The following is a 19481-nucleotide window of genomic DNA, read 5'->3' as shown; positions in this document are numbered from 1 at the left end:
TGCAGCCTCTCCTCCTCTCGCTCCGCCTCTCGCGAAGGCCCCATGATGCATGCCGGGCTTTGTAGTCCGTTCGCGGAGTCCTTACGCCGGGGGCCTCGCGGGCGAACTGCAATTCCCAGTGTTCCTCGCGGCGGCGGCCGTAAAGCGCGGCGGTCGAACGGCCGGTTCCGGCTGAATGTCAGTGCGGGGCTGTGGGCCGGGGAGGAAGGTGGTTGGCGGTCCCGCCACCACCACCTCCGCCGCTGCCTCTTCCACTTGTGGTGCTGCCGCGGGCGCTGGGCCGCTCGGCTGGTCGGGTATGAGACCGTGAGGAGAGCGACGGGCCGGGGCCGCCGACATGTTTGGCCGCTCGCGGAGCTGGGTGGGCGGGGGCCATGGCAAGTCCTCCCGCAACATCCACTCCTTGGACCACCTCAAGTGAGTGTGCGGGGGGCGGAGGGGAGAGGCCGCGTGGTGGGCACAGGGGCGGGGGCAGGGCTCGGTCGGCGGGCGCGGGCCGGGGCGAGAGCGCGGCGCGCGGCGCGGGCAAAGCTGTGTGGAGAGCGAGGACCGACCCGGGCGCCTGCTCCGAACCCTGACCCCGTCGCTCCTGGCCGTGTGACCTTGGACAAGTCCCTCAGCCTCCCAGAGGCGCACCTGCAAAGTGAGGGGCGAGGTTTCCGCTCGCCGACGCGGGCTTCGTTCTGGCGGCGGGGACGGAGACCACGAAGCTGCGCGGGATGGTGCTTCTTGGACCGCACAGCGTAGGGGTCAAAGGCCTGGGTCCCGGAGTGGGTGTGTGCGCCTAGCCTCAGTTTCCCCGGCTGTAAGACGAGTGGAGTGGCAGCACTTGCTTCCTGTGGTTATTTTGAGGGTTGGTTGGGTGAAAGCATGAACCAAAAGCCCGGAACGCGCACAAGTGCCCAATAGAGGCCAGTAATTAGCAGAGCAAAGTGTCACCTGGTGGAAACCTATTCTGGGGACGGTCAGCCGTAGAGCTCTGGGAGAAGACGGGGAGGCAAGCAGAGTCCTGGGAAGCAGGAGTGCTCAGAGATCGAGACTGGCCTTGGAGTTCATATCCTGACTCTACCACTTAATGGCTGTGTGACCTTGGACAAGTTACTTCACATCTCTGAGCATACCATTCCCCATCAACAAATGGGGATAATGGACCTCGTGTAAGGATTCGGTAATGTCAGGTATGGAAAGCCATTAAGCCGGTATTGTTAGGAAGTGGGTGACCCGTAGTAGGTGTTTTTAGCCCTGAAAGGTCTTCCCAGACCACCCCACCTAAAGTGCTCTCCCTACCCCAGTTCCATTCTGTTACACCTTTGACCTGATTTCAGTCCTTGCATTCCTGCTATCTGCCATAATCCTGTTTATTTATTTATTTTTACCTCTTTTCTGTCTCTTATTAAACTGGGACTTCCAGGAGGGCAGACACTCACTGCTTGGTTTGTTCACAGTTGTATTCCTAGCAGTGAGCACTGCCCCGCCCCCCCCCCCCCCCCCCCAGCACACACAGTAGGAGCTCAGTGGGTACTGATTAAAGAGTGAGCAAATCAGAGAGAGAGTGACTTCAGGGAGGACAGTGTAGGGGTGGGCAAGCCTCTGGCAGTGAGAACAGGCGCTGTCCAGAGGGAGCACATGAAGGGGAGTAAGAAGGATGGGTTGGGCCATGTCAGGGAGCTAGAGGGAAGATGGGGTCTGTGGGAAGCACTAACCAGAGGGGAAGTAGATGGGGGCTTTCCATCTGACCCTGGGGGAAGTGGGACAGTTCTGTGATTCTCACCTGTGACCTTTCTCACATGGAGCAGGCATTTAATAAATGTTTGTGGGTCTTAAAGAGTGGGAGGTAGGATGATATTTGAGGTGGTGGGGAAAGAAACCAAGGAGAGGAAAGAGGTCCAGGACAAGAATGGGGGTTGGTAGGGAATCAGGAATCTTTAATGGGAGGGCAGCTGGCAAGGAAAGGGAGCGGCTTAAGGATTTCAGGAATTTATCCAGTGGGTGGATGTGACTGAGAAGGGGAGGGTGTTTATCCAGGCAGTTGAGCCTCCTGCCAGCACCCAGGTACCTGCAGACTAACCCTGCCTGACTGTAGCCATTTTAAGATACTTTAATATTTATTGAATGCTTTTATTCTATGCCAGGTACTTGCTAAGGAATTCCCATGTGATGTTTCCTTCAGTCCTTACACGTCTATGAGTTATAGTACTTTACTGTTTCCATTTTATGGAAGTGGAAACTAAGATTCAAGGAGCTTGAAGGTGACAACAGCTGAAGAGTGTGAAAGTCGTGTTTGACTCTAGGGATTGCACTGTTACACTGGCTTTCTGAATAAAACTTCTGGTTGCCAGTTTGGGGAAACTTGACTCAGCTGAGTTCCATCGCCAGTAAAGCATCCTTGCTGGCCAACCACCTTGCCTGGGAGCTCCAAGGGTCTCAGGTTCTTTTGCAGTATCCTGGGAACTGTCCAGGTTCATTGTTTAGGTTGCAGGAAATCCGAGCTGTCTGCCCTGGATCAGTCTGATCTGCGTAATCCATCTTATAGCCTGAAGAACCTGGTGATATGTGATTGGTGTGGGGCTTAGAAGATCCCAAGGTGACTTGGGAAAAGGTGCTGTAAACAACTGGTGCCCACCCCTGTACTCGTGCTGTGCTTCATTTGACTCGGATCGTAAACGTCTTGGGTACAGAACAGCTCATTCCCTGAGAGAGTCTGCATGCTGGTGGGAGAGACAGCTGAGGAGCCAGTGACTGTACCGTGTGTCAAGTGCTGGGACCAAAGGAGGCCCAGGTTCTGTGGAATTCCTTCTTGGAAGCTTTCTGGAGGAGGCAACATTAGAGCAGAGTCCCCAAGGATGGGCAGGAGTCACCATGTGGTAAAGGAGGGGCACCATAAGCAGACCTTAGGATATGTGGTTTGTCCAGATGGGAAATGGTAGTTGTAAGAAACAAGGCTAAAGGTAGAAAGGGACTCTGGCTTTATCTGACACCTAACTGCCCTGATTGTTGGGTGACCTAGAAATGAAACGTTTCCCAGAACTTGGGACTTTCATTGCTTAAATTGGGAAAGTTCTGGGCAAATGATACATACTGGTCACCCTACCAGTGACAGTTCCCAGTATACTCTTGCCCTGACATAGAGCATATGGAGGGGAGTGATGAAGATATTTAGAATAATTTAGAATTAATTTGTTTGGTTGTTGTGTTGCTTGACACACAAATCATCTGGAAACCCTCTCTCTTTTTAAAATAGACTTTATTATTTTTTTAGAATAGTTTGAGATTATAGAAAGATTGAGAAGATAGACACAAAGCTAGAGAACCTTTTTAAATCACTATTCTTCACAGCACTTCCAGCTTACAAACTGGAAATGAACTTTCCTGTTAGAATTTTACTTTGGTAAATAATAGAAGACCACGTATCTGTGGTCTTTGTCTGCTGAATTGAGTTAATGACTTCTTTGAGGCATACTGCAGTAGTCAAGAGGTATTTGCTGCACATCATCAATAGTTTATTGCCCAGACTTGTGGCCAGGCTGTGGCATTAACTGACAAATACCCATCACCAAGCAGTACCTCTGCTAATGGAGCGTTTTTGTTTTAATTTTTTTTATATATTTTTTTAGTTGTAGGTGGACACAATACCTTTATTGCTGAGGATTGAACCCAGGGCCTCCCACGTGCTAGGCGAGCACTCTACCACTGAGCCACAACCCCAGCCCTAATGGAGCGTTTTGACTGCTACTTTCATGTCATCTTTTCGAGGGACTTTGAGTTCACAAACTGATAGAACTTGATCGTTATTGTTTTGTTGCTTTAATTCTGGTCACCTTTGTGTATGGATTAAGATTCTTTGTTGCAAGTGATAGAAATCCAGCTGGATTGCCTTCTGCTCCAAATGGAATTGGCTGGGTCTGAATGGTCTGGCTAAGCCATGGCTGAGTGCAGGTATTTAGATGAAGCTGTTGGGAATTTGCCCCTTTCCATCTCCCGGTTCTCCCTCCTTCCGTGTTGGTGCCATTTGCAGGCAGCCTCCAGGTTCACACTATCAGCCCAGCAATTCCAGGGAAAGAGAGAGTGCCTTTATTATTTTTAGTGATGCTGGGCATGGGACCCAGGGTCTTGCACAGGCCAGGCAGATGCTCTTACCACTGAGCCACACCCTAGCCTGAAAGTGCCTTTTCTTAATATTACCAGTAGAAGTCCAGAACTAAGTTGGCCAGCCTGGGCTCATGCCATCCCGAGGTAGTCACTGTGCCAGTGGTGTGTGGTGCACTCTCTGGCCAAACCTTCCCCAGGTGCCCTTCCTTGGAGCCAGGGGTGAGACCAGCTTCACCCACACTAGTGAGAGAAAGAGGCGGTTTTTCCTGCGAAGGTCAGGGGTTATTACTCTAAGAAGGTGGGGAGTGGGTGCACACCTGCTCTCTTTGTATATTCAACTTTTGGCCAAGATGGCATGAGAGTTTGGGGTACAATATTGCCGGATTGATTTTATTGAAATAGCATATTTGCCATATCACACCTTGTGGGTCCTGTGCAGTCACTATGTCAAGTCTGAATCCTTTCGGCCCCAAAGCACTCCAGAAGAGTTGGGGAGCACAGGGTATCAGGAGCATCCTTGGTAGGCAGATACCTGCTCGAATGGAGACCTAAGGATCTGAAGGATGAGTGGGCACAGGGTGGAAGGGAGAGTGTTTTAGGCAGAGAAAATGAAGTTTGAGAAAGCCTGTGGTGGGGGGAACAGGGCACACTGGCAGAACTTGTTCTTCAGTGAGGGGGTGTAAGTAGGTTGGAGGGGAGGTGTAGGCCCTGAAGTGAGAGGCCAGCTCCTGCCAGGCCTTATAAATCATGTTCAGTGTTTGGATTTCAGGCTGCAAAGAGTAGGCAGCCATTGCAAGTCTTTAACCTGAAGAGGGCTGTGGTCTGGCTGAAGTTTACAGAGTGGGCTAGAGGAGGGCCAGTCGGGGTGGGCAGCCACACAGGGGCCGCTGCCATCTTCTCATCTTATGGTGGCAGCCTGCTGTCATCTCAGGGTATTTCACCCTGACGTCCTCTCTGCCCACTCACTGACCCACCTCACCTGTCTGTACACTGCACTCTTCTCACTTGAGCTCCCCTCCTCTCTTCTTTCTGCCCGTTGCAATGTTCCAGTGCCCACCTCTAGCCTTGAGATACTGATTCTCCCACAGAGCTTGTCCTGGTGACTTCAGCCAGCAAGAGGCTGACTCTTTCTGTAACTTTTCCTGTGTTCGTTCTCTCACACTCAGCATATTCCTGTTGCCATCTTCTCATCTTGTAAGCTCTTGAGGCTTCATCCTAACCTTGGGTTGGATCCCGGGAAGCTGGTCAGAGTGCTTCAGGCTTGTCCTCTTACCTTCAGAAATTGTCTTTGTTGGCATGCATCTCTTGGTCTGCCAGTGTGCACGTGGGCTTCATGAAGGCAGGGAGCCATGGGGCGCATTCACCTGCGTACTGTTGGGTGCTCGCAGAGCCTGGCTCATAGTGGATCATTGACAAATACTTGTCACAGTTTAAACAAAGAGGCAAGTTCCAGCCAGCCTTTTTAAACATCTACTTGCTCTTGCCAGTTTGGTCACAGCACCTTTGCAAAAGCATTCTCTTGGGCGAGAGCCCTGCCGGTGCCCTCACTGTGTATTCCAGGCTCCATCTCACTCTCTGGCCCAGTTTGACATCTTTGGATGGTGAGTCACTGAAGGTGCCTGTCAACACCTTTCCCTAACCCTGTAGTCTGCTTCCACCCTGGTGCAGCCTCTCCTGGTGCTGCTGTCCCGAAGGCTGGACACTGACCAGATGGTTCTATTCAAGGCTCAGTGTGGGATCTCTGGGGAATGGCAGGAGGGTCTCTTCCCTGGTGCTGAGCAGGCTAAACAGACTGAGGCCCACCCCCACATGCCCCAAATATTGCTCTTTGGAGGTGCGTGTGAATCAGGTGCATGTCTAGGCCACAGACCGCCTTTCTGCTGACCTTTTCTCACTCTCCAGCTTGCAGGCAAATTCAGGGTCTTTTGCTAGGAGAATCCTAAGACGCATATTTTGGTACAAGTCATGAAACCTGCAGCTATCTTGAGAAAATACTGTCACTGAAGACTAACTGGAACCTAGTGATTCTGTCACTGAAATGGATGGAGTGGTCAGTTTCAGTGGGGTATGGGACTTCATTACCCGCCACAGTTTAACTTGTGAAATAAGTGACTCTCTTGAGAGCGCGTCTGGTGACGTGGATCTGTTTGTGTCTGCGGGCCTTGGTGATAACCCTCTAGTGTGCTGTTGCTGCAGTGCTTCAGCCTCCAGGCGCTGAAACTCAAGCTCGTCTGGCAGTGTGGAATCTGCTAATATGTGGGGGTCTGATGTGACTCCACATCTGCAGAACTTCTGTTGGGAATGTGGTGATGCTGACTCTTCCAAAGAAATGGAGGAGGGTCAGTTGTGAGGACTCTCCTTAAAATCTCCCATGTTTTTTCATGCCTTTTTGGTTTGGTTGTCTTGTGCGTTAGGCATTTGTATTTTCACGTAAATGCTTGGCTAGTGAAACTTTTTTTTCTTTTTCACTTCATTGTTTGCATTTTATCTATTGTTCGCATTTATCTGGAGATCTGGAATAGACTTGTAGTCCTGACTGCAACCTGCTTCTGCTGGTTAGACGATGATGATGATGATGATGATGATGATGATGATGTTGATGATGATCAAAATGAATATCCTCAGTTTGAGAGGAAATTTATCATCTTAACAGTTGTTAACCTTAAAAGAGAAAAATCTTAATTGACTCTAGTTAAATGTCAAAGGCCGTCCTTCTGTCCTCTGAAATTTATCTGAGACAGCTTTGCACACGAAGCTTGTCATTGCAACATTGTTGATCATCAAAGCAATTAGGAATCTTAGTGCCCTTCAGAAGGTGGTCACTGTTCTTGTCCTCTCTGTGGCATACTATGTAGCCATTCCAGATATTGCAAACATTTGCTAATAGCAAAAAATTCTTTTATTTTAGCAACAAATCGGAAAAAAAGATGGGCATGGTAATGGACTTACCACTGAACCCCAACTATGTAAATATTGATAGCAAAGAAAAAGATTATAACTATGGGTCCATTTCTCTCTCCCTCTTTTTTGTTATCAAAATTTCGAACCTCTCTAAAGTGAATGTTACATTTCTGATCAGAAATTTATGAAACTTTCTATCTCTGAGATGGTTCAATTACTTTATCTCCCAGAGCTCTGGAATTAAATGTAGCTTTAAAATAATAAATCTTAATTCATTCAGCTTTTTCCTCCCAGTACATTCAGATAAGTGTATACTGAGAGTCTTTACCTAAAACTGTGTGCTAGGGCATTTTGGGGACAAAAAGAGGAACAAGATATAGGTGGAACCACCATAGAGCTTCAGAACTTGATCTAGTAGGTATTTCTATAACCCAGCAACAGCCACATAGGAAGTGGACAGTTTGCTGGTGGGGGTGATGCATGCCTGTCATCCCAGCTACTCTGGAGGCAGAGGCAGGAGGATTGAAAGGTCAAAAGCAGCCTGGCAGCTTAGCAAGACTATGTATCAAAATAAAACTTTAAAAAAGACTGGGGATGTAGCTCAGAGGTAAAACACTCCTGGGTTCAATCCCTAGTACCTTCCTTCCCCAACCTCCACACGCACACAAAGGGCATCAACTACCTAGGAATCTAATGAAAGATAGATGAGGCCTCTGTCCAGTAAACACAGAAAAAAATGCTGTGGATATCACGTCACACTATTGCAAGGATGTCAGTTCTCCAAATTTAGCTATAGATTCAGGACAATCTCAAAGGAAATCTTAGGTATTTTTGTGGAAATTGGGAAGGTGATTTTAAAATATATCTGAAAATGCAGAGTTAAGGATGACCAATAAAAAGCAAAAAACAAACGAAATAAAAACAGAAGTTAGAGGACACATATTACCACCTGGGCAGTTTATTATAAAGCTGCAGTAATTAAACAGCGTGGTTCTGGCACAAGGATAGACAAACAGATCAATGAAACTAGAGCATCCAGAAAGAGTCTCACACATGCAATCATGTGATTAATGACACTGGAGTGTAGTATAGAAAGAGGGCCTTTCAGCAAATGGTGTGGGGTCAGTTAGATCACCATATAGATAAGTAGCAATTTTGGCCAGTACCTTATACCATACACAAAAGTCAGTTCCAAATATACTCTAAGGCAAAATGCAAAAGGTAGAACCGTGTTAGATGAAAATAGCATTTTTTCATGACCTTGGGATAGGTAAGGATTCCCTAATCTCGATATAAAAATCACTATATAAGGGAAGGTTTGATAATTTAGGCTACATTAAAATTAAGAACTTCTGCCATCAAAGCACCATTATAAAGAGGATGAAAAGGCAGGCCACAGCCAGAGAAAATACTTGTGGTGTATATATCCAGCCGAGGTCTTGTGTGCAGAACATATGAGCTGCTGGCATGGCTCAGAGGTAGTGTTTGCTTGCATGTGTGAGGCCCTGGGTTCCATCCCCAGCACAGCAGCCAGGGAGGGGTGCTTGGACTAATAAGAAACTGGGGAGAGACTTGGGTAGACCTCTCCCCGAGGATATTCAGAGGCCCATAAACCCATATGAAAAGGCACTGAATTGCTCTGGTCTTCATGTGTGATGGCCCAGTGTGAAGTCCCCCTGCACCCAGCAGTATGGCTCCACTGGAAAAGGTGCAAAACGCCAGGTGTTGGAGAGGCTCTGGGACTAGCAGCGCTCAGATTGTGCTTCCTGACCAGGGAGCCAGGTGAGCCCCTGATGGTCCCCAGCTGCAGGTACTGTTCTGGCTGGTGCAGTGATAGCAATGGCATGTCCCCAGTTCACTGTGATTTGAGGGTTGTGTGAAGCCCTTGCTCAGTACCAGGCCTGGGAGACTTGTAGAATCTTCTTTTCAGAACTCGCTGCCCACCCTATCTCTGTCTTAAAAGGCCTCCTAGTAGCAGTTGTACTAGCTTTCCCCTGCTGGAGATTTCTTAAAGCGACAACAGTAACTAGTACTTGTCTTATACATAGTAACTGCCAGTTAAGTTATCTTTTACTTCTGTCCTCCCAGCACTGCCATAGTAGATAGGTGCTAGTGTATTCAGGTGTCATTGCTGCTTCCATTTACAGCTGAGATAATAACTGAGGCACATGGAGATGAAGGCACTTGCTCGAGATCATCCAGCCATAGATGGTGTGATGTGCTCAGACCCGGCCAGCTAGCACCCGTGCCTGAATAATACCTCCTCAAGTTATCAGATTGTGTGCTGCCTGCTCTGGACCTTCCCCTCACAGTGCCTCCTTGAGGTCTGCTTTCCCTGACCGTTGGTGAGCTTGAGCTCACCTTCCTCAGTCCCTGAACTATTACTGGTGTGATTTAGTAAGGATGTTAGTAACAGCCCCCATCATAATAACCACAGTTTAATAATTATAGCAGCCACCCTGCTTCTATGGTGTGCTTACTATGTGCCAGGTATTGTGTTTGGCTCTTTCTATGAGTATCGAATCTTGGAACAGCCCAGTGATGAGGCCCCACCTGTTGTCAGGTTGCTGAGAGGTAAGATGAAGTGCTTTGTCCAGGGCCACAAGTTAGGAAGTGGCAGTGCCAGGGATTAAACCTGAGACTGTTGGACTCCAGAGATCAAATTGTTCACAAGTCTGTGCTGTCACTTGCTGGGTCTGGCGTTTGGACCCTTTACTATGTTCAACTTGTATGCTCTGATCGAACCTATGTTCATGAAGACCATCCCCTGCCCCATTCAGCATTATTGAGTACTCACTCAGTACCAGATATTTTGGAGTAGATTGGGATTACCAAGATCAATGAGATGATGTTGAACTCTAGTAAAGAAGGTGCACAGAGGTGCCAGTGAGGAGGGACCAATCACATCTAAAGGGCAAGGGAGACTTCTTTAAGGAAGATGTCATATGAGGTGTGGAGCTGAACCTTGAGAGGTGAGCAGGAATTTCCCGACTGACAGGGCAGCAAAGGCAGAAAGCCAGTCAGCTGTGGTCAGGCCTGATCCTAAGACTTGAAACTCGTTGGAGCCTTCAGAACAGGCACACTCACCCAGGCCACTACCTCTCATTGAGCCAGGAGTGTGATTTATGATGCTAACGAACATGTGTCATCTACACAGAAGAAAATTCCACAGTGGGGATAATTTGCCCCTCTCCCTCACTGCCAATAATAAACAATGTCACTGACAGGGTGTTGGGCATTCTGTGTACTGCACAGAGAGTGTCACTGATATCCATAGCAGGAGTGGTGTGGTGGCTCTCAAACTTTAGTGGGGTCTGGGGCTATAAGTCAGTGGTAGAATGTGTGCTTAGCCTGCAGGAGGCCCTAGGTTCCATCCATATCCCTGGGGCAGGGGATGGGGGCAACAAAACAACCCACAAATACTTGAGTGGTTTGGGGTCCCTGCACCTTAGAGCCTGATTCAGTGGGGCTGGAGTAAGGAGCAACTTAAATAGGTGGTACAGGAGCCTTGGGAACCACAATTTGGAAAACTTCTCTTTGAACCTCATGGGGCAGATGCACTTGAAATGAGAGAGACCCATATGTAGTGTCTCTTTTATGTAGTTCATCCAGGAAGTTCAAGTGTTGTGGAGTGAGTGACCTTATCACAAAGAGAAACTTACTTGTGCCCCCACATGTGGTACGGATGGTAGATTTAGGCACAACGGTGAAGGATTTATATTTTTGGAGGGCCACTTATTGCATGTTAAAGATTGCATGCAATTTTTGATCCAATTATTAATTGGTTATACCATGTCTTTAAAAGATAACAAACAGCAACAATATTAATAAATAAGACCCAGCCCTGTGAAAGCAGCAGGTTGTTCCTGATTTTTCCATCTACAAGGTTCTACCTCTTTATATCCTACCATTTTTAGAGATTGTAGATGGGACAATCCTATCTAATCTTTCCCTTTTCTTGCTCTCTCCAACCCCACTCCTACCCCCCAAACTACAGATAGCTATAAAAAAACATCAGGAGGTGACTTTTCCTGAGTCACTTCCTCTTGAGTCTGCTTTTGTTTCCCAGGCCTGAGGCTTCCTTGACCCATGAATTTGCCTGGATCTGTGGTCCCTTGAGAAACCGTGGCAGATGGCACTCCTTGGGTATCAGTTCAGGCTGCTGGTCCCTGTGCTGCTCAGGACTGGCATTGGTGGTTTTTTGGTTGCTCTCTGCCAGCAGGGAGACCTGGAGGACTGGACTTCAGCCCATTGAACTCGGAATTTAACAGTCTGGGCTCAGAAGGTTAGACCATTGACCCTGGACTGTAAACCAGCCATTTCGTTTGAGCCTTAAGTTCTGATGGGCATACTGCACTGTGGGAGGGATTATGCCAAGGGTAATCTTTACTGCACAGGTTTTTTGTCCCAGTCGCTGGCTTTGGGGGCCATCTCTTTGAATCTCTGATGCCTGTCCTGTGTTAAACATTCAACCCTGAGCCCTGGGTCTCCACCTGCATCAGAATCAGCGGGAGTGTGCTTCTCTCTGCATCCAGATCTCTCCTGCTCTCCAGGTGATTCTGTTATACACTGAAGTTTGAGAATGGCTGTCTTCAAGGGTTTGACAATGATCTTGCCTCAATTTGAGTTGATATGTCCCTGTTATTTAATGTTTTAAAGTGTAGTCTGCAAGTTTTCTTGGGAGAATTGTGTCTAGTCTGAATGGTAAATTGTGCTAACCAGATCTGAAAAAGCCCTGCTGTGTTGTCCCCAAATGTTGCTAATGGACTTTGGGCCTGGCTTTCCTGTGACCTTGCTTTCTTCCTTTTTCCTCAGATATCTGTACCACGTTTTGACTAAGAACACCACAGTCACAGAGCAGAACCGGAACCTGCTGGTGGAGACTATCCGTTCCATCACCGAGATCCTGATCTGGGGAGATCAAAATGACAGCTCTGTATTTGAGTAAGGGTTTCTAGTGCTTGTTTTTCAATTCTTCCTCTTCCTTTGAATGTTTTTCCAAACATATACCATGAGTCATTCCTGATGATGTCAGAACTTGACGCTAATTTAGTCTTGCCCAAATATCTCTCTCTATAAAACGTCCTTTAAACACTGGAAGTACAAGCCGAAAAGGGGGAAGTTATGGAAATGAGCGTCTCTAGAAAACCCCAAAATGTCACGAATAATTTTCCAAGTAGAGTCTGATTGTCCCCCCAAGGGAAGGAGAAAATGTCCTGAGTGGGTTAATCCTAAGTGAACGAAAAGTAAACCCTGCCCTGGAGGAGCCACAGAGGGCCAGGCACTGTGCTCAGCTTTAAGGAGACAGTCCAGTGAACCTCCCTCTGCCCCATTGGGTGTCCCCATTGTTGCTCAAGGCCATGTGGCTGGTGGGTGGTGAAGGAGTGGCTAGAACCCAGGAGGGCTTTCTGCCCTTCTCACCCTTCCTAGATGAGCAGCCTCAGGCCAGGCTGTTTGTCTTCTGAACCTCAGTTTCCTTATCTTTAAAGGAGAGAGAAAAAGTTCCCTGTCTAGTGTTTGGTACAGAGTAGGTGCTCATGGATGACAGCAGTTTACAAAATCAGGTGTGCCTACCAGACAGTTAAAATGCCAAGACTCTAAGCCATGAACTACCTCCCTGATAGGCCAGTCTCAGTGCAGAAGGATTGGGGATTGGTTACAACCACCACCCACCACAAACATATGTATATGCAGGTATATATTCATTCTCAAATATGTATATACAAACATATATTCTCAATATACATACATATGTGTATATGTACATACATATGAATGTGTGTATGTGTACACAAACATACACATATATACATTCTTAATTATAAGTATCAAGGCCATTTTTAAATGGTGTTTAAAAGGCTATTTTTAAAAAAGGTGTTTCATTTCCAGTCTGGCTTATTTGTTATCCTGAATTGATTTATAGGATAGCTTTATATTTTCATCCATAAAAATCTCCTTGTGGAAAATGCAAGCTCCTTAAGATGCAAACCTGCGACCCTGGCCATGGTCCCTAGAGGAAAACATGGGAGTATGAAGTGAGGTATTGCTTATGAATGCGACTGACTTCCTTTAGGGATCCATGGGTAATTTTTTGTTCATTTATATCTTTTTACAAATGAGAAAGAGCATTGATGTAAAGATTAGAAATTATGTCACCTTTACCAGCTTTGAGAAACTGCTGAGCTCTTAGAGTCCAGTGATTCTGCAATAGCAACTCAACAGAGCCCCCACAAAATCTTGTTTTTAAATAAACTTTAAAATTTAGCACAATATTAGATTATAGAATAGATACAGAGAGAGTGCCGAGGGTTCCTGTATGCCCCTCACCTGGTTTCCCTGTTGTTAATCTCTTCTATCAATAGGGAACTAGTGATGTTCCAACTAAGACGCTAAGCTTTTCACAACTAAGACGCCAAGCTTGGCACATTGCTTTAAGTAAATTTCAGACTTGATTTTACCAGGTTTTGCCTTAATATCCTCTAAGTGTTCCAGGACCCGTCCAGGTTCTGTAGTGCACGTAGTCTTTACCTCTCCTCAGCCTCTTCGGGTCTGTGACAGCTTCTGAGTCTTCCCTTGTTTCTTCTGACTTTGACAGTTTTGAGGAGTGCTGGCAGGTATCCTGTAGAAGGTTCCCCACCTGAGGTACTTTTCTCAGGATCAGACTGAAGGTCCTGGGAGAACGCTGCAGAGGCAGAGCGTGGGGTGCTCCTGGGTTTGCAGGCCACCTCCTGTCACGCTAACTTCCTCACCTGGCTGAGATGGTATTTGTCCAGTGTCTCTGCTGTGAAGACACTGTGCTCCCCTTTCTCTTTGCTTTTCTTTAGAAGACAGTCACTAAGTCTAACCCTGCCTTCCAGATGAGGCGTGGGATTAAGCTCTATCTTCTAGAGGTATTATTACATATTACATATTATTGAAATCCTTCTGCATAGAACATTGGTCTCTTCTTGAATAAATCTATTCATTTATTAATGCTTCATATTGTTATGAACTCATGGATATTTGTTTCCTATTTTGGGTTATCATCCAGTCCTATGTTATGTATTTTCATTCTCAGATCATCCAGATGTGGCCATGGTCAGACCTCTTCTGGTTCTTTCCTGTCCCTTTGACACGCTCCCATCCTTTTGTTTTTCAGCACTTCATTACTTCCCGGCACTGTAAGATACTCCAGGCTCATCTTGTATTTCTCCTGCCCCAGTCCTAGAATCAATCATTTTCCAAGGAGACCCCTACTCTTCTAGGAAATTTTTAAAAATCTGGACTCAGAAGCTTCATGCTAGACCTACCAAATCAAGCCCTGGGGTGAGATCTAGGCACACATATTTTAAGTTCACAAGTTGGTCACTGTGTGGCAGTGAGAGTGTTGGTGATACTTGGGAACCACTCATTTATACAGCCTGAAGTGAAGGTAGACAAAAATAGGACGAATGACAGAAATACTCTGAAGGACAAAGTGAATAGCATTTATATAGGCACAGATTCCCAGAATCAGAATTGAAGACTTTCAACATTTTTGTAGGACATATTTATCCATTCATTTGCTCTTTTATGGATCCAAACAGAAATTATAGGGTACTGAGCAAGTGCCAGACCCCTGATCTCACCTCTGAGGAGCTCATAGTCAGGGGCAGAGACACCCAGAACTAAGTCACTAGCAGACATGCGACTGCAGGGATTTCTGGTGAACATTACAGATGAAAGATTATCTAATTTTGGCTGAATGCACAGAACACATTACCAGAAACATCATTTTTTTCCTTTGGAAAAGGCACTAGGGGACTCTACTAGGGGATTCTGTTTCCAGCATGAATCTCCAAAAGTCAGGGCCCTCAGGTCACATTCAGGCAAGTGCCCTGTCCAGAGCAAGAAAGGCATTTAGAAACGAGGGGGCCAGTGAGGGTCTCTCCACCACATCAGCACCTTCATCTTTATTTTCAGCCCTTTCCCCAAAACACAGAAACTACAAACTTGACAACTTTGGAACCCAAACTCTTTCATTAGTCGTTGTTATCTAATCCCTCCGTGGGAATTCCAGTTGTTGTTTTTCTTAAGAGTCAAAGATAAGGAGAGCAAAGGAAAGAGGCTTAGTAAGGAAAACTAAGGTTACAGACTGTGCAGTGGAAAGGCTGCCGATTGGGTTGCAAGCATAGATTGCAGGCAGAGCTCGTTCCCATTCTGTCAGAAATCTAGTTCACTGCTTTTTTTTATTTTTTATTTTTTTATTTTTAGTTGTAGATGGACACAATACCTTTATTTTATTTATTTATATGTGGTGCTGAGGGTCAAACCCAGTGCCTCACACATGCTAGGCAAGCACTGTACCACTGAGCTACAACCCCAGCCCAGTTCACCGCTTCTTGAATCAGCACTGTTCTTACCTTCTGGGAAGAGAGTTGAAAGTTTGCATGTTGACCTGAAGGAAGATGGCATCATGGGAACCTGACAGAATGGCCCTGTGGTGGCATGATCTGGTGTCCCTGTTGATGCTCCTGCAGGGCAGGGCTGCATGCGGGTGCTGTGGATGTAACCAGAGGATGCTTTTGGTTTCCACTTGTTGAAGCAAACCACTGACCCTTACTCATTCTCTCCCCAGCTTCTTCCTGGAAAAGAACATGTTTGTTTTCTTCTTGAACATCCTGAGGCAGAAATCAGGCCGCTATGTGTGTGTTCAGCTGCTGCAGACCTTGAACATCCTCTTCGAGAATATCAGTCACGAGACTTCACTTTGTAAGAACATTGCTTGACATTTGTGTCTGTCAGCAGGGTGTAGTTTGGCATGGTTTTTGTATGTCCATGCTTGCTGAGTATGTTCTACTTGGGCTGCCCTAACAAAGTACCATAGACTGAGTGGCTTAAATAATAGATTTGTTTTCTCACAGTTCTGGAGGGTAGAAGTTCAAGTTGCAGCTACCATCAACATTGGTTTCTGGTGAAGGCTCTCTTCCTGGCTTGCAGATGGCCACTGTCTTAGTCTGTTTTCTGTTGCTATAACAAAATACCTGAGACTGGGTAATTTATAAAGGAAAGAGGTTTATTTTGGCTCATGACTCTGGAAGCAGGGAAGTCCAAGATTGAATGGACACATCTGGCAAGGACCTCGTACCCCTCAAAATGGTGCAGAAAGTGCAGGGGCAAGAGGGCACATGTTAAAGGGAGAGAATGTTTATTTATAACAGCTGCTCTTGAGGCATCTAATCCAGTTCCTGAGAGCGAGAACTCAGGTGACAAAGGCACAAAGCTGTTGTTCATGAGGGCTGTGTCCCGGTGACCTAAACACTTCACACTAGGCTCCACCTCCCAACACTGCCATATGTAGGAATTAAGGGTTTAACACGTGAACCTTTGGGGGACATGCTCAGACCATAGCAGCCACCTGCTCACCGCATGGCCTTTCCTGTGTATGACAGCAGGAGTTATAGCAGGATCAAGAAGGGAGTGGGAAGGTGGCTTCTGGTGTCTCCTCTTCGTATAGGGACACTGGTTCCATCAGATTAGGACCTCACCCTTATAACCTCACTTAGCCCTAATCACCTCCCAGAAGCTCTGCTTCCAGATGCGGTCGCATTAGGTTTAGCACTTCGACCTGATATGAATCTGTGGGGCACACAGTTCAGTCTACAAGACTCTATTCATCCCTGCGTGGTGGGTTACCATGAAGGGCTAAGAGGGTTGCCTCTGCCGAGTGACTCTGGGGGTGTTTGCACCCATCTTGTGACTTGTTAGTAAGAGTTGGTTGCCAAATAGTGTTGGAGGAGGTGGGAGAGGAAGGACGCGGCAGAGGGTGCCAGGGGCCACACCTCCCTCATTCCCGCCACAGTGCCAGTGCCCAGCTGGTGAGCGTGGGACTCTGCACTTGGCACCTGCCCTCACCAGGTTCTTCATCAGTAACAACACCCTGGTGAGGTGAGAGCCATCGGTGCCCCTGTTTGAACATCAAGAGAGTTCGAGCCGTAGGCCCAAGGGGACAGCTCTAGCAAGGCCGGAGCAGAGAAACCATTTCAGCCCAGGAGCTGGGGGTGCACATGACTCCAGGCCTGTGACACTTGACAGTGTCTGGACACGTTTGTGGTTGTCACAGTGCAGGTGGAGAGGGGTGCTGCTGGCATCTATGGGTAGAGGGCTCCCAGCCGCACTGTCACAGCCCTGGTACAGTGCTGAATCCTTGTGCTTCATCACTGCTCTGTTATTCCAAGAAACTACACCAAGCCCAGACCCTGCCCACAAGAAATACGAGGAGACAAGTGGCTGAGTATTTGTTTCAAAGGCAGGCTCTTGGTCCTCAGGGCAGGCTTGGGCAAGTGTTTATGGGCAGAAGGAGCTCCACATGGTAGCCTTACTTCCTGGTGGCAAGAGCTGCTGCGTGGTGGCTTCAGCAGTGGCCACTAGATGGTGCTGCTGTCTCAGAGATGCCTGATGCTGGGCGACCGCAGGCTGACAACTGTGGTTGATGGATGTCTCCCTGCGTGGCTTCCCTGTTATAAGCTTCTGTTTTGCTGGATGTGAAACAACATGCGGTTTCTGAATGCTCTTGGGGGAAGAGCCAGCTCAGTGGCGCAGACGCAGGACTGTGACCCAGCCAGGTGGGGACTGATGGAGCCCCTGCTCCCTGCGTGTGCCTGGGAGTTAGCTCTGCAGCTGCAGATGTGCCTCTGTCCAGCAGAGATAATAGCAGCTGAGTGGCAGCAGATAAAGAAGCGAGTATGGGAGGAGGTGCAGGGCTCAGCTTGGGGTCTGGCAGGTGGCAGGTGGCCATGGTGTTGGTGTTACCTTTTAATCAGGGTGCCCTTGAGTCATATTTCTGGTAACCCTTTTCAAACCCAGGAACACATAGGGCTAGGGGATAAAGACAGGGGCTTTTAAAAGTCTGGCTTTTTGTATGTATTTAAAGTATACAACTAGATAAATATGCATACTGAAATAATCACCTCAGTTAAGCTAATGAACATAGTTCCCTCTTTGTGTAAGATGAAAACACTTGTGACATAACCTTTGAGCAAATTCCAAGCATCTGTTACAGTATCGTTAGCTATGGTCACCGTGCTGGATGTTACATGCCCAGAATTGACCACCTGGAACTGGAACCCAGTTTGCTGATCCACATCTGCCTGTCCCCACCCCTGGCCTCTGGGAGCCACTGTCTGCTTCCATTAGCTCTGCTCCTGTAGATAGCACACACAAGTGAGGTCAGGCAGTATGTGCGGCTTCTCTTGTACTGGGATCAAAAAGGACACCCTGCTTCAAGAGAGCCAGGCAGATGCCCTTGCTGCCTGGGCACTTCATCAGAGTGCTTCCATAAGCCCTGAAGAGACAGTAGATCACTGCTGGTTTACAAGGCTCGCATCTGCAAGTGGTAAGAAGGAGAAGTGATCTGCTTCACTTTTATTTTCTGATCATAGAAAGTGCCTTCATTATGAAACAACGAGGTAGCAAAAATGTACAAAAATGTAGAAAGTCAGTTTGTCTCGCCTTAACAGTTGAGCGTACCCAAACTGTCTTCTGCCTGCTTTACTTTCCTCCCTCACCAGTATATCTCAGAGCACTCACTGGTTTGGTTTAAGAGTCGTGCTTGCGTTGCCATAATCTATTAAACCTGACCATGGACATTTAGGTGCTTTCCAGTTTTTCACTATTACAAGCAGCCACCTCACAAATGCATCTGTCGCCTGTTGGGTTTGGTGACCTAAGTGACAGAGGCCCAAGAGACTGAGATTACTTAAACAGACTCCTGGGTTTATTATGAAAGGATACCACAGAAAGTCAGCCACACAGTGAGGGGGTAGTAGAAAAACCCCAGCCCAATGATTGAGCCCTCCCCTGCCCCCGTGGTGGTCCCCCAACACCCACAGTCATCTCTTGGAGGCCCTGGAAAAGTCCCCACTAGGAATGGCCCAAGCCTGTGACTGTCCCAGGTCCAGAGCGCAGCCAGAAGACTCACAGTTGCACATCTGAAGCTGCCAGCATAGGGTCTGTGCCGCTGGTGGCCCAGAAGCCACTAACCAGTCACCATAGGGCTCCACAAGAGGTCCCAACACTCCCTTCTCCTGTTAGCCCATTGATGCCAGAATGACAGAGTGAAGAAGTGCTTTGGGCATGAGAGTCACCTGGGCTGCATGTCATATGCTTGATTCTGGGGGGGGGGGTAAATAAATTGTGGAGTATTCAAAGAATGAAATTATACATAGCAACAACGGTGACTGGGTGAGCCACCACTATGCATATTGGCTGCATCACTCAGGTCTGATGAGTGGGAGAGGCCAGACCTAGGGAGAGTAGGCATTGTTGGAGCCCACTGACATCAGCTTCAAGAAGAGGCAAAATAAGTCTGTGGAGGTGGAGTCAGGTGGGGCTTGCCTTGGGGAGGACATTGTGGCTGGGCCCAGAGGGGGAGCCTTGGAGAGCTGGGCATGTGAGAGCTCTCACGTGGTATGTGTGTGCCACACCCCCAGGTCTGTGAAGGGGGCGTGTGCTGAATGCACTGGTGCATGTAC

General features: G+C 47.6%; 1 protein-coding gene across 6 annotated transcripts in view; it reads left to right on the top strand.

Moving 5' to 3' along the window:
- Positions 1–154: 154 nt before the first annotated feature.
- Positions 155–19481, top strand: part of Clec16a (C-type lectin domain containing 16A) — a 190029-nt gene continuing 170702 nt past the window's right edge. For all 6 annotated transcript variants that reach the window (XM_047533059.1, XM_047533057.1, XM_047533058.1 and 3 more), the window contains exons 1-3: positions 155–417; positions 11806–11934; positions 15587–15720. In XM_047533059.1, the coding sequence (XP_047389015.1) occupies positions 338–417; positions 11806–11934; positions 15587–15720 (343 nt within the window). In that variant the 5' untranslated portion in view covers positions 155–337. The remainder of the gene's footprint in view (positions 418–11805; positions 11935–15586; positions 15721–19481) is intronic.

The sequence above is a fragment of the Sciurus carolinensis genome, chromosome 18 (genome assembly GCF_902686445.1).
Source record: "Sciurus carolinensis chromosome 18, mSciCar1.2, whole genome shotgun sequence".
NCBI classification, from domain to species: Eukaryota; Metazoa; Chordata; class Mammalia; order Rodentia; family Sciuridae; genus Sciurus; species Sciurus carolinensis.
The sequence above is the reverse complement of the archived record's forward strand: the minus strand, read 5'-3'. Positions and strand labels throughout refer to the sequence as shown.